The following is a 14,928-nucleotide window of genomic DNA, read 5'->3' as shown; positions in this document are numbered from 1 at the left end:
CCCAAGGGCCTCACTGCGAGGTGCAATGGAGAAGAGAACCCACAGGAAGCCCCTGGCCCGCACTTTACGAAAACATCGATCCAGCCTAGACCTGCGCGGGAGCCAGAAATCCAACACAAAGAAACACCTGTGATTTTATTTCCTTCAGCTGACAGATTCCTACGTACAGCTTAACACCTGGCCACTTCCATCAGCTTATCCTCGCAAAGAGTAGTTATATCCTCGGTTCTGTGTCTGTCTTGTACCTCCACCTCCCTGCTGCGTCACTCGCACACTGGCTGCTCCAAGGCTCTGTGCTTGGCCGCAGGCTCCCTCCCCTGCGTGTGCTCTGGGTCCCTCCAGAAAGCCCTGTGACCGCCCGCTGCAGGGAGCTGTTGAATGTACTTCCACAGTCCCTCAGGGTTCTCCCATTCGTTCTCCCATCATTCGTCCATTCTTCCATTTCATAAATGAACATTGATCGACTGTCTTCTCGGTCTAGACATGCGCTCTAACAGGAAACAAAACCGGCCTCAGAAAGCCAATACTGAATAATGCAGGGAGCATGTAGCCCAGGCAGGGCTCCAGCCTGGGAGCCAGGGCCCTCTGGGCTCTGTGAGGCAGGCAGGCACCCCAGTGTCCCTCCTCCCATGTCCCCAGCACAGAATCGCCCCACCTTTGTGCCGCCCCCTCGGGCAGGAATGAATGGGAGAGCGTGGTGGACTCTGGGATTTTCAGGACATTGAATCTGGTGAACTGACTCACCTTAGGCTACAGAGAAGGCTGGGAGAATTTTCATTTTTAACCTCGGCTACTGTGGACAGAGTGACAGCTCTGATGAGCTGAAGTAAGAAGCGAAGGTTTCCAGGGCACAGGGATCTTTTTTCCTCGCAGCTCTTCATGATGGTTACCTGTCTGTGTGAGCTAGCTTTGCCTCCCTTGCTTTATATAAGCATTCTTTACATTTCTCATGAGCATTCCCTTTCCTCGCTCCCAGAATGCCAGTTTGGGTGGGGTAAAGCCATCTCTCGCTTGGAGTAGCTCTCGACTGTAGTCCTTCATAGATGGCTCCGGGAAGGGACACGAAGCTCCTGCAGCTTCTTCCCTAGCAGGTTCTGTGAGCAAGGGGGTGTGGCTGGGGTTACTGGTCATTCTGACAGTAAAGCTGCCAGCAGTTCTGAAGAAGTGTTTTACCCATGAAATCCCCACTGAAAATCCTGTTTTGCAAAAAGTAAAAGTCCTTATGTTTGCACCATGGTATTTGCTTATTAGGCTTTCCATGAAAAGTGACAAGCCTGAAATTCTCTTGTTACATGTTTAATATTCATGCGCCACTTAAATCCTGCAGGTATTTAGGTCTTCAGATAACTCACTCTGTTTGCATTATGCAGAGAAACTGTTCAAATCTTTAGGGGAAGAAATTGCACCATTAGAACGGCCTCTCAAGTGTCTGGATGCATTTTGTAAACACTCATCTCTATTGTTATAACAGGAGGTAAGGTGGCTGGTTTACAGTAGCCTTAGCAACAGAAACGGGAAAGACGGGATGCCATTAGAAATAATACCTTCATGTTAAATATTTAAGGACCTGTTCTCCTAGCACAAGAACACTAGAAGGCAGGTCTCACAGGAAGGACAGTTGTCCTGGACCTGTCCCCATATGCCTGTCCTTTGTATCCAGATGACCTCACGACCGCCGTGGGGTCACCTTGGATGTTCCCAGGCTGAAGTTCCAGCCTGGAACCTCCCCCATCCCCCAGCACACCTCGTGTTCTTTAGCTGTCAGGAGATGGAAGCCCTCAGCCGACAATGCTCCTGCGTGCTCTTCACTGCATTTCTTCCAAGCTTCCAGCTCGGCTGTACCCAGGCTCATGCCAGGAACCTAGGCATCTTCCTCTGCCCCTGAGGGCATCTCAGGGTGTCAGTCCTGAACAATCAATCACCACTTGCCTCTGTGCTTTCCACGCCGCCAGTCACCGTCTGGTCACAATCCATCCCCGCTGATGTCACCTTCATGTCACTGCCTGACTCTGACACACTCGATCACACCCTGCTCCCATCCAAGGCTCCCAGGGCTTCTTCACAAGCAGAAGCAGGAGGTTTACAACTCCTATTCTGGCACAGGGCACCCACCCACAGCTGGTGGCACAATGCCCTGTAGAGAAATGTATTCTCAACCCAGGGGAAGAGGTGGAGGAACATCAGTGGCATGTTCAAGCACAAGCACTTGGCCTGGGACTCTGGTCATGGGTCATGGGTCCAGACAGATGACTCTGAAAAATCTATGGGGACCCTTACATGACAAGAAGTTTCTAGAAGTTGGTGGGAGGAAGATAAACAGGCAGAACAAAGGGGATCCAGGTGGCAGGACTATACTTCTATGTGTGATGTTGTCACCAGCACACACATCAACTCCCTGAACACATAAAGCAGCACGGACACATCCCGACACAAAGGGTGAACCCTGGCCCAGGGAGTTGGGGCGGTGTAGGACAGAGAGTGGGAGATTGCTTCCTGCTTAGTTGTGTTACACCATGAAGCTTCTGCAAAAAAATATAGTCTGGGGAGAGCTAGAGTAGCTGCTTTGCTGGAAACTGAACGAGGAGGGAGGAGGAATGGATGACGCTTGGCTCTGCCTCAACCTCTCAGCCTTTCCCAAGATCGGATCTTGGAGCTTGGTATGCGGCTAAGAGCTAGATGCCTCTGCTAGGCAAACCAGGGTGCTGGCCCAGGCCGGCTTACTCCAGCCTCACCGAACTCTGGGCACTGGCTCCACCCTATGCTCATGATAAGCCCCCCAGCCCACCCCATGGGGTCTCCCTCCCTCCTTCCTGGCTCTCCAGAATGTTCCTCTCCTTCTGCCCCTGACTCCTTCCTGCCAGCTGTGCCTAGCTGTGGGGCTCTCCCAAAGTCCCCAAGAGCCTTTCCCCACCTGGCTTCCCTGTGCCTCTTACAGCAGTGAGAGTCGCCTGCAGTACCACTCAGTTCATCACCCCACGAGTGAACAGAGTGGCTGCTCCCTGTCTCATCTCAGCATTCTCCCAGAACCAGCACAGAGCCTCCTGCACACACGTGTCCTTAGCAGTGAAAGTACACACAAATCCTACTCTCCCTTCCCACAGAGAGGAGGAAATGACTGGGGCTCAACTCTAGGGTGTTTCTCTCCCTGCCAGTTTCTTTGACTGCGCAGGTTGCTTGTAGCAGGCCCTGAGCATTCACAGCAACCTGGCTATGGCCACACACACATGGGGCTGGCTGCTTCCCCTGCTCCCTTGGTACAGCTGCATTTCTTCAGAAATATAATCAGCTCACTCTCAAATTATTTCACCTTTCTGCACCTGCTTGCAGAGACAACTTGGCAGGGTAAGGCTCTCCTAGCTGCTCTTTCTCTGGTAGCAAAGAACACCCAAACTGTTAGCTTTTATTATGACCTTCAAAGTATTTACAACTGTGCGATCTTGACTGCTGCAGGGTTCATTTATTTATGTATTTGTTTATTGATGCTGTTCCTAGGGCGGGGACTCAAAACCTAGTTGCTGTCCCGAGCTTATTTTGCTCAAGCCACAGCTCCTGTCTGGCTTTATTTACTCATTTATTTATGGTGTTTTATTGGAGATAAGGTTCTCTCAGACTTTCCTGCCTGGGCTGACTTTGTACCTTGATTCTCAGATCTTAGCTTCTTGAATAGCTAAGCTGACAGGCACAAGACCCCAGTGGCTGGGTTGCCTGGGAGTTTTTATTTTCATTTTGATGAATATTATTTTATATGATCAGAAGTGCAGAGGCCTTGCACAATGTGTGAGTTTTAATTGCTAATTTCTGACGCCTTCATTGAACTTGGGTCATGACTGCACTGACACCCAATCCAGGGGCAGCCAGTCCAGTGTTACCTGCTTCCAACAGCTGGGGTCTACGGAACATGCAGAATTACCTAAGACAGGTGCATGGCTCTCTCTGGGCGTTCAGTCTCCACTGCCTCACCCAGGCTGCTCAGAGGAGCTCTCCAAGGTGCCTATTTAGGCTGTCAAGCTTTGTTCCCTGTTCTCAATGAAGGCCTTGCTCCTCCAGCTTTTCACGAAGCATCTTATCACGAGTGTTCAGGCTCTCAGAGGAACAGGCAGCTTAAATAAGAGCTAGTTGTTTCAGAATCAAGTCTGCTTCAGAGTTCACAAAAACACCCACACAGCATACAAACCTTGGCTTTCGAAAAGAAACAAACAAAACAAACAACCGAGCTGCAGTCTTTGGAGACTCTTTCACCCATAGAATTCCGCAGGCCTCGGAATTTGCTCTAGTCATAGAGGCTTTTGATTGATTGACTCAGAATCAACCCAAAGATGGCTAGCCAATGATTTTTTCCACTATATTCTTACTTTATGTTTTTATCAATGCATGCTGTCTTTTCATTTTCTTTCAGCAATAAATAGCAAATGATTACACATTCTTAAAAATAAAAAGAAAACGAAAGAAGAACCACAACTCAGGGTCAGGTTATTCCCTGCTAATGAATCTCAAGGGGTTTTCAAATAAGAACAGAACCATGAATGAAATGGGAGTGACATTGTCTTGGACTCACAGTGAACCCCGAGTCATGGGGGGAAGAGTCTGACGGTTGTCAATGTCATGAGATAGCTCTCCCACACACACCGGCTTTGAACCTCACTTCCTCTCTTTGATCCCTACCTCCTCTCTTGGAACATTCTGTCTCCTGTTGGTGGTCACTCTCAGGCACTGTGCTCGCGGTGGGGTTCGGTGACGCCGAAGATGGCCCTTTCTTGTACCCTACCTGCAGGCACCCCACCTGCCAGTTCCTCGACCTCCCCTTCTCTGCCCCTCATCTTCAGTACAGCCTGCATCACAGACGCCCACAGACACCCTTCGACTTGTCACTGCCAGTCACCCAACCTCCCCCATCATCCACGTCAGACATCTCCCTCTCCCTTCCAGTATCCCTTCTCCCTCCTCCTACCCCCTCCCCCCGCGCCCGCCTCCAGCCCTCTGGGATGGATCCTTTATTGATCCTAACTACTTCTTACCAGCTCTGGCTTTCTCGTTTTAGCTTCTGGCTCCACTCTTTATTTTTCTCCCTCCTCAGTGAAATTCCAAAGGCCATCGCCATACTAACTGCCTTATAGAAACTCTCAACTTTGTCTCCCTCTCCTTCTTCTTGAAACCTCTCCTGAGCCTGCGTAGCTGATCAGGGCTGGAGAAGATGGGATGGTCTCCTGCCACAGGGCACACTCCCTGGGCCATTCAGCCTCTGCTCCCCTCTTCAGACGTCCAATACCACAGTGCTTCTGCATCATAGCTGCTGACCTCGTCTCTGATTTCCAGTGAGAGTACAGCAGCAACAGGACAGCTCAACAAGGACCCTGTGTGGTCACCGCCACCCTCCATCCCCACTGGCTTTGTTCAAAACCATGGCACTGCCATCTGCCTTGCTACCTTCTCCTGTACCCTGGAGAAATCACCCCAGATAGTCACCTTTTTCCTTCTTGAAAAGATTCCCCCTCCATCAGCATATACACGGGAAGTTGCTTTGACACGTGGAGGGAACTTCTCTGAGCACCCGGCCTGCTCAGGGCTCTCTCTCACGTGATCATCAGAAGAGCTGCCTCGAGCTTTTCCTTCCATTCTCCCTTGAGCCCATCCAGCTCTGTGCTCTGCTTCTCCACTGAAACCCATCTGCTCAAAGTCCTCAGCGCCTCCACGTTCCTAACCCTGACAGCCAGTTCCGGGCCTGCATCTTCCCGGACTTAACCAGCAGCTGTCAGCAGATGGGTGGCCTCCTCCCTGCTGTTTGGCTGAATCCTCATCATTTTCTCAATTTTTGGCTCACGTTCCTCAGCTTTCCACTTACTTCTATGAGATCTCATCTTAGTGTGTCATGGTTTAGAAAGCATCCCTGTGCTAATGGACCCAGAGTTTCTGGATCCAACCAACATTGCTTCTTTAAAAAAGTCCATTGACTTACTTGACAACCTTTTCTGTTTTCTTAATATATCCAAAAGTCATCTCCCAGTCCCCTACCTCCCTAAAGCTCTCTTCCCTCCTTCCACATCTCATCCACTAGGTATTCCAACTTCTTGTGTCAGCTTATCTGTTTTGATTGTGTGTAAGTAATGTACAGAGGGCTCTCAATTCAGTGTGTCAGCTTGTGAGTACACACATCTCGATCAATGTCACATCCATTTTCTCTTCTGCTCAAACAGTTTTAGTGTCACCCTGGACTTTATCTCTTTATCTCTCATCTCACATAACGTGCAGGAGGAAATCTGGGTTTCCTGTGTGAAGGGGAGACTTCTCAGCACATCCTCATCTCCTGCACTGGTTTGGACTCTCTTAGCCGATGGCTCAGTCCTGGGCACCTGCAGGGGTGGGGGGGGAGGTGGTGCTGAATGGCCTAAACCCCGGTGTCTGGAGAACGGCTGAACGCTCTGTGCGCTCGCATGTCTCCTACCCAGACAACACTATTTTGGATTCCTCCTCGCTCTTTCAAAATCGTCGTGTCTGTTCACTGTTCTTTAAATATTTGCATTTTCTAGAACAAATAAATTTTTGGTGTGGTGCTGGAGATGAAACCCAGGGTCTAGCCAATGAAAGGCAAGTACATTACCCCAGGCCCTATGAAAAATAATTTGCATTTAATTAATTATATATAAATGTATATAAGTATGTATTTAGCTCACTTTACTCCCCCCTAAGAATGTAAGGCAGGATATAAAAAGCAAATAACGTATATAACAGTACCAGAGGTTAGACGGCAGGAACGTGATGGGTGGGCAATTGCAGTGGACTGAGGGAGGGGTGAGTGAGCACATGCGGTCCCTTTTGCTCAGTGAGGTGCGAAGCCCCTCCTCCAAGCCCTTCTGTGCACCATGAACACCACGGCTCCTCTGTCCAGAGAGGCAGAGGGCTGTGTGGACAGACAAAGGGAGTGTAGGGGAGGGAGTTGCACTGGTGCTGGCCAGGAATTCTCACCTCAGGCGGCTCCCTCCCCTGCCCCACGCCTCTTCCTGGCCCTTCCTCACCCTCCCACCTTCCAGACCACCTCTACGCCACACCCAAGTACTTACCAAGACCCAAGCAAGAAACTCTGAGGCCTGACTTCCCAAGATTCCTAGAAGAAAAACAAAGCAACACACAGTTATTTTCTCCACTTGAAACTACACCCGTGTCTCTGACCATCCCCCCTTGAAGAGAGCACACCCAGACAGAGCCTCCGGCTGTGGGGAGGGTCTTTCCTCCTTAGTCATTTCATCACTAGGAAGCAAACAAGGTGCTGACTAAGCACAGAGTTCAAGGTCTCCCATCAAACTCAGCTTTCCAATCCCACATTGTCTCTCATTAATGTACTTATGCACTCATCCATCTAGCCATCTATCCATCCATCCATCCATTCATCATCCATCATTCATGCATTCATCCATCTATCCATCCATCCATCAATCTATCCATCCATCCAGCCAGCCATTCATCCATCCATCCATCCATCCATCCTCCATCCATCCATCCATACATCCATTCATCCATCCATCTATCCATCCATACAGACATCCATCCATCCATCCATTCATATATTCCTTGACCTCCTCTCTCCTAAATTGTAAATTCTTTCAGAGCAAGAATCCTTGCCTTCTTTACCATTATTCACCACAGACCCAGGACTCTCTGCATGCCTTTGGCGAATGACTATGGAACCACTTACTATCAAACTGACTTCTAAGATGGCGTATTATTTCCAATGGAAGAACAAATACAAAGTTAACCTGAAGGCTATCTTAATCATTTTCTATTTTTAATACAAGACTACAGAAAATATCACAGGAAAGTTCCATAATCCTTTTTAAAAGAGTCCACTTTTCTTCCTCAACATTTTTGTCCACTCCCAAAAGCTCATTAAGGAAAAGAAATATATGTTTGCTTTCTTAATAGAGATGGGCCAGGAGCACATGTAAGCCTCAGTGGAAATCCAGATGTGATTGTTCTTCTGCCCCCTTTTTTTTGCCTTTTAAATGAGTTGGTTTGATTTCAAGATGAATCAGAATTCAAGAGACGAACAAAGAGCCGACTCTGGCAGAATTCTAGGCTGGGTTTAGTTTAAATTCACAGCTGAGATAGGAATGGCTGACAAACTAGAGACAACAAGCCACTGTCGGATTGTTTTTTTCAGTTGTGGGGCTTGAACTCAAGGCCTGGGCCCTGTCCTTGAGCTGGTTTGCTCAAAGTGAGCGCTGTACCACATCGAGCCACAGCGCCACTTCTGGTTTTTGAGTGGCTAATTGGAGACAAGAGTCTCATGGGGACTTTTCTGCCTGGTCTGGCTTTGAACTGTGACCCTCACTTCTCAGCCTCCTGAGTAGCTGGGATTACAGGCGTGAGCCACCGGTGCCTGGTAACTGTAGGATTTTTTTTTAAACTGTAGGATTTTTTTAATGTTCATAGACCCTTACACAAAACTTCATTCTCATTTTTTTCTGTCTTTTAACAGCTGTCAGATAGAGGATGCCTCAGCCAGGCTGAAATAACTGTAGCATCAGGGAAAAGGGTCTCCCTTGTTCGTTGTCCAGGTGTTCTTATAAGAATACAATGTGCCTCTTTGCTTCTAGCTCTCAGAACAACACACACAAAATTGCCTAGGGGGTACATAGCTCATCTCTCCAGCTGCTTCTTCTCAATAACGTCAGCTTTGGCTTCATTAACACTAGCAATTAATTAGTGCTCACACTTTTGTATCATAGTCTTTCTCTTGCTTATTGCTGCTGTCTATACAGGCATAATTACATAGCACAATCCAACTTATCGCAATGCAGAGAGTGGAAAGGCCTTGGGCACTGACCATCCTCACAGCTAGCTTGGTGGCCTCAGGGAAAATAGCTCCATTTTCCTCGGACCCTGATTGGTTTCTTTAGTAAGGCTGGATGTTGGTGTCTGCGCCATCAGTCTTGCACCACTGGTGTGGTGTCAGAATGTGATTGTGTATCCATTACAATGTATATGATACAGTGTATAAGAACTTGTATACATTACAACATAAACAAATACAAGGAGTCATGAGGTTTTGTTGCTTTTCCAATTTGAAGAAAGCAGTTGCATTAAAGTATAGGTGGGGAAATATCTTTAATTAGCAAGTGGGAGAAAATGATTGGATTTCTTTCATGAAAATAATTTTCATAAGACATGGTCCTTTTAATAACTTCTCAGAAATCATTAGGCTGTGCAACCAGAAGACCTCTCTTTGCAGTCTAAAAGTCTAGCGATGTTAAAAGACAGGACTCGAGCAAAAGCTATATAACAGAGAATATCCAAAAGCAAGCACATAAAACAAAATTAAAAGGAAACTGAGCAACAGTCATGCAGACATTCAATACAGACGTGTCAGCAGATCTTTAATGAGAAGTCATGGTGTCCCAGGAAATCTAGGTGGGACACTGGGAGGAACAGGCCCAGCTCTGGGCCCACCTGGAGCCTGGAGTCCAGCAAGGGACACAGGAAAGCAGATGACATCAGGTAGAGTGTAAGGTGGGCCCTAGGGAGTGTGGGGGGGAGGGGCTGCCCCAACTAGAGCTTTCATTCACACAGTGGGAGTTTGTAGCAGAGACAGGCTTTCATTCACACAGTGGGAGCTTGTAGCAGAGACAAGGTCCTCATATCATTTTAATGTCTTCCGGTGATTCTTAGAAGAGGGAGGAGAGACATGGCACACAAAAAAATCCATGCAAAGCAAGATGGTTCTAAGGCAGAGACAAATAGTCCAGAGACTTTTTTCTAATGAACTAAAAAAGGGCAGGAGTCTGTCAGTGAGTACCCACAGAGAAACAGCTCCGCGTCGAGTATGGGACCTGCCCTATTTTCTCTATGGCAGAGACTTAAGAAGATAATGATCACTCGGCTATGGTTTCAGAACACTGAACTTGAGAATTGTCAGCAAAAACTAGCTGCCAGGCAAGAAGAACTAAATGGGGCCCATTTTCTTCTCATTGCTATTGCAACACCCGGCATGGTTTTTCTGGAATCAAAGTCTTCGGAAAATAAATAAATATAAAGCAAGTTCAATAGAGACAAATACTGATTGCAGTGGTAATGGGCTCTCTCCCTGAGTCTTAGCTTTCTATACTTTTCAATTCTTCAGTCCCTGTCACTCTTTCTGCAAATAGATTCCTCTTGTCGAGAGAAAGGTTACCAAATTCATCAAGTTATTTTTAAAGAGAGAGGCATTTTTTGGGCTTGAGAGGCACCTGGGTGTTACAGTACCTTGCCTATGTTTGGTTCTTTGCAAGCCAGGGCTCCTGACCACGATGGGGCAGCTCACGGTGTTAGAAGGAAGTGGCAGGGAGAACCACTTCTCACTCAGGGTGCCGCATTGTAACCCTGCTTCTGGTGATTCTGGTGGCATCTCTGCATTTCCCCATTTCCATCCACCTCTGCACAGCACCGAATAACGACGTGGCTTGTCCAGCTACCCCATACACTCAGCCTCGGCTGGATGATGGCGGCTCACATGCTCCACGCACTTGCCACCAGTGAGTTGGAAACGATGCCTCCATGGTTTTCCTTGGATGGCTGTACCGTCGGTCACACAATGACCAAGTTTACACATTGTGTCGGGCCATTGCACAAGCACTGCAACCTTTCTCTTGCCTAACACTTCATGACCCGGTGGGACACTTTACACAACTCTGCATGATTTCCCTTATTTTCTTTTCCCCCTTGTTCACACAAGGGAGCGAGACCACTGTTTCTATGAGCATATCACATTTCCAACTAGACCCAACTCCCCATCCGTCTGACTGAGGATAGCTGAGCACACAGGTTTCCTCTGCTATCTGTGTCACCTGCACCGGGAGCACAGTAGCCTCACATACATTTTTAGTGCCTGCTTTTGTTCACCCCAAAAATAAAAGCTCCTCTTTCCCGGGTGCTCGGCTGCTAATATTAGAAATGAGTGGCACTGTGTGGGGGCCTGGGCACTTGGCTTTGTCAGTCAGATTGTGGAAATCCTGCACCTCATAGCTCTGTGCGGGGTTCTCTGGGGGTAGGTCTGACTTTGGGAGAACTTAAAGATCATGCCTGTGTTGGCGGGAGGCTGTCCCCACATGAGGGCCAGGGCTAGGGTGATGGGCACAGGTGTGACATCACTTCATAGAGTATCCATGTGGCTCCTTTCTCTTGAGTCTTGAATGCAGTCACAGAATTGTAGACCTGGAAGCTAGGGTGAGCACAGCGCGGATGCCGCTTCCCCACCGCTGCCTTGCAGATCAGGGGCTAAAGGCAGAAGGCTAGCAACCACATGTGCCCGCTTCAGCTGCGCCTGGATGTAACTAAAGCATCGCTCACAGTTTTAAACCACAGGGGAGGGAAGAGCAGAGAGCTATTTGCTTGCATTTGACCAAGAAAGAACCCAGACTTAAAGGCTGGACCCCATGGGCTCCCGTGGCCTGAAGGAGGGGACAGGACACAAAGGCAGTCTGACCCGGCTTCCATGAGGTTGATCCTTGCTTCATTTGCCGTCTTCCTTTCTTGAACGTGTTTACGTCCCTTCAAGTCACACTGGGTCCTGTCACTAAGCTGGAAGCTGCTAACCACACTAAAAAATAAATAAGTGGGCATCTTATCCTTTTTCCCCCCTTCTGGAGTGTACTCCTAAACAATTCTCTTTGTGGAGTTGTTCAAAGGCCTCTTGATCCATCCCCCCTCCCCCCCCCCCCACCACCTCTAGGCAGCTGTTTTGTTGGCTGTACATTTCAGCACCAGGAGTGAGGTGACAGCTCCCCTCACCCAGCTGGTGAGCGAGGACCCCACTGAGCCACGCAGCCCAGATGTGCACAGAAGGAACCCCAGGGCCTTTGCTCTGACTTTGCCCTCTTTCCCCAGCTGGCCTCATACTCATGACTCTCCTGCTGGTCAGAGCATGCCCTTCACCCCCCTTCTGCACATGTTAGTATGCCCAAAATGATTTCTTAGGCCCCTGATGTGTTGTCTTCCAGATTCAGGCTTTTTGCTTCTGTCATCTCTACTTGGATATAAAGTGCAGACTCCTCTCCGGGCTCTGCAAAGCTCTCACCACCGGTGGACAGGGGGCAGTGACCTTGCTGGCCTCCTAAGGGCAGAGGACAGCGGGGAGGATCTGCCCTCCTCTGCTATCGGGGCCTCAAGCCAGACCCCTCCCTGAGAGGGGGAGGGGTCACGTCATAACCCCTCTGGATTTGCCTCGAATCACACGTTCCCAAGTAAACATCAGCTTCCTGCCGGCCACATGCAAAGCTAGGAAGAGACTGGAAAGGTTCTGAAGTGTCTTGGCCCCTGGGAATGATTGATTTCCAGGCTGGAAGTGCCAAGGAGGAAGGCGATGGCTCCTCCGCCCCATCTTCCACAGACACCCAAAGCATCCGAGCAAGCAGGCTCTGGCAGCTGCGTCTCCTGTCTGCTGCTCCAGAACCGTCCATGCGCTGTGGGAAGTGCTCAGCCCTGGGGCAGGACTGAGGACTTGCGGGGTGGTGACACTTAAGCACACACTGCATGGGAGCTGCAGGCGTTCAGCCAGAATGGCCAGCTCACTTCCCCTTTTCCCTGACCGGAGAATGGCACCAGGCATTGAGCTCCCCGCACCACGTCCCTCACACTGGCTGTGGGAACAGCAGTGCACATCCTGTCCACTGCACACAGGGTCCTTCCTCATCCCAGGTGGGGCCAGGGAGGGCTGGGGGCAGCTACATCTGATGCACCAGGCTCTAGCCACAGCCACACCTGTGCAGGATGCATAGTAGATGTGGGCTGTGCTCCCATCAGGCAGTGCTCCCAGCAGCTGTGCTCTGCTGTGCCCCTCTGTGGGCCAGGGAGGCCCTGGCACTGGAGAGCACTGGGAGTCAGAGAGCACTCGGTGTATCACGGGTACCTCTTCCCCTCCTCCATAAGGCCCTAGGAGATGTAGCAAACTTCCAGTGCCCATCTGCTCCATGCAGAAATAACAGCAGCCACTCACAGGGTGGTGGTGAAGATTTGAGATGAGGGCTGGGTCTTCAGGGCAGAACCTGGCATGTGGGAAATGCTCACTACGTGCAAGCTGGGGTCAGACACAGTCGGGCTGGCATCAAGCTCAGCCCCGCACATGCGGCGCACACACTGCGTCTTTTCCTACAGCTGCCCCCCCCCCTTTGCCACTGAGCTTCGTCCTCAGGTTGAGTGGAAGCATGCAGCCAACGTTCCAACACGTCACTCTTTTTCCAGCTGATGCGGCGCAGGCTCCTTCTTCTGAAGAGTGTGGGTTTGTGAACCTGCATGGTGGAGGCCATCCATGGACCCTGGAACCTTCCCCTTGGACCCTGGCTTCTCCAGCTAACAATGCTCCAAAGAGGCACAGAGGCAAATCCCAGTGCTCAGCTGTTGACAATCTCAGAGCTGAGACTGGAGATGGGGAGAAGGAACAACACCAAAGTCCATGTTATGTTCAGCTCTGACCTTACTCTGATTCCAGTAGGTCCAGAACATTCAACGACACAGAAGTTATCTCTTCTAGAAACATCTAAAATCAGATGACCACCTGTGCAACTCTGGGGAACAGTGAGGCTCAGATCTGGAGTTCTGTCTTCTTCCTCTGCCTCCACAGCCAGCCAGCAATCCTGAGCATTCCCTTCCAGCCCTCTGCCCTCTCAATTCCGACCTCTTCATAGTCAGGTCCTTGTGACGATGGCCTGTCCCCGCTCTTCTGTACCGGTATTGTTTCCTTCTCTCTCTCTCATCAGCCTCATCATCCCCTTTTCCTCTGTAGTAACTATTGTTCTGGTCTTACTACTTTTTTTTCAATTACAAAGTACTTGATGGAAGGATCCAAGATATAACTCTGATTTATCTTAACTTCATTCTTTCTTCCTTGTTTTTTCTTCTTCCTCCACCTTCTCTGTCTCTCTTTCTTCCTTTCTTTCTTTATGTGAGTTTCAACTCAGGTCCTATGATTCTTAGGCAAGTGCATTTGAGCCACATCTTCAGCTCTTTTTGCTTTAGTTAGTTAGTTAATTAATTAATTAATTTTTGCCAGTCCTGGGGCTTGAACTCAGGGCCTGGGCTCTGTCCCTGAGCCTCTCTGTGCTCTGGGCTAGTGCTCTATCACTTGAGCCACAGCACCACTTCTGGCCTTTTCTGTTTATGTGGTACTGAGGAATTGAACCCAGGGCTTCGTGCATGCTAGGCAAGCACTCTACCACTAAGCCACATTCCTAGCCCTGCTTTAGTTTATTTTTCAGATAGTATCTCATGTTTTTGTCTAGGTCAGTCTTACCTTGGGTTCTTCCTACCTCTACTTCTTGAGTAGATGAAATACAGGCCTGAAACACCACACCTAACTTGTATTTTTGAGATAAGACTTGCTAAATTTTTGCCTGAATTGTTTTTGAGCCTTCTGTATCTGCCTTCCAGATAGCCTGGATTACAAATGTGATCTGCCATGCTTGGACTTAGCAAAGATGAACAAGATGGTTCTAAAATGTATATGGAAAAGTGAAAAGGAACTGGAATATTTATAGCAGTTTGAACAGAAGAACTAGATTGGAGGGATTATACTGCTGAGTTCAAGAGTTAATACAAAGCAAGCTGGGCTTTGTTGGAACACATGTAGAAGCCCAACACCTGGAAGACTGAGGCCAGTGGGCCATGAGATTGGGGCCCCTGGCCTTAGTTACAGGCAGCAAGACTTTGTTTCAAAAATAAAGATTTAATATCAAGCTACAATAATCAATCTCACTTCTAAAAAAGTGTTGTCGAAACCAACAAAGTACAAATAAATGGAATGGAATGGCAAGGTTAGGAAGAGCCACCTTCCTTTCAAATACTTTAACCAATTACTGATCAAAGTGCAAAAGAGAAAAGACAGGCTTTTCAATGAACAGTGCTGGAATGAACAGAACCATTGTCCATAAGTTAAAAAAAATGAGCCTCGACAAAAACCTCATATCT

At 48.8% G+C, this 14,928-nt stretch overlaps 1 protein-coding gene across 2 annotated transcripts in view; it reads right to left on the bottom strand.

The window, feature by feature from the left end:
• The window catches only part of Kcnab1 (potassium voltage-gated channel subfamily A regulatory beta subunit 1), a 213,128-nt gene that overhangs the window by 61,310 nt on the left and 136,890 nt on the right, over positions 1 to 14,928 (bottom strand). For both annotated transcript variants that reach the window (XM_042685522.1, XM_042685523.1), the window contains exon 2: positions 7,056 to 7,099. In XM_042685522.1, the coding sequence (XP_042541456.1) occupies positions 7,056 to 7,099 (44 nt within the window). The remainder of the gene's footprint in view (positions 1 to 7,055; positions 7,100 to 14,928) is intronic.

Source organism: Dipodomys spectabilis, unplaced genomic scaffold (assembly GCF_019054845.1).
Source record: "Dipodomys spectabilis isolate Male_0828 unplaced genomic scaffold, ASM1905484v1 ptg000095l, whole genome shotgun sequence".
Lineage (NCBI taxonomy): Eukaryota > Metazoa > Chordata > Mammalia > Rodentia > Heteromyidae > Dipodomys > Dipodomys spectabilis.
The sequence above is the reverse complement of the archived record's forward strand: the minus strand, read 5'-3'. Positions and strand labels throughout refer to the sequence as shown.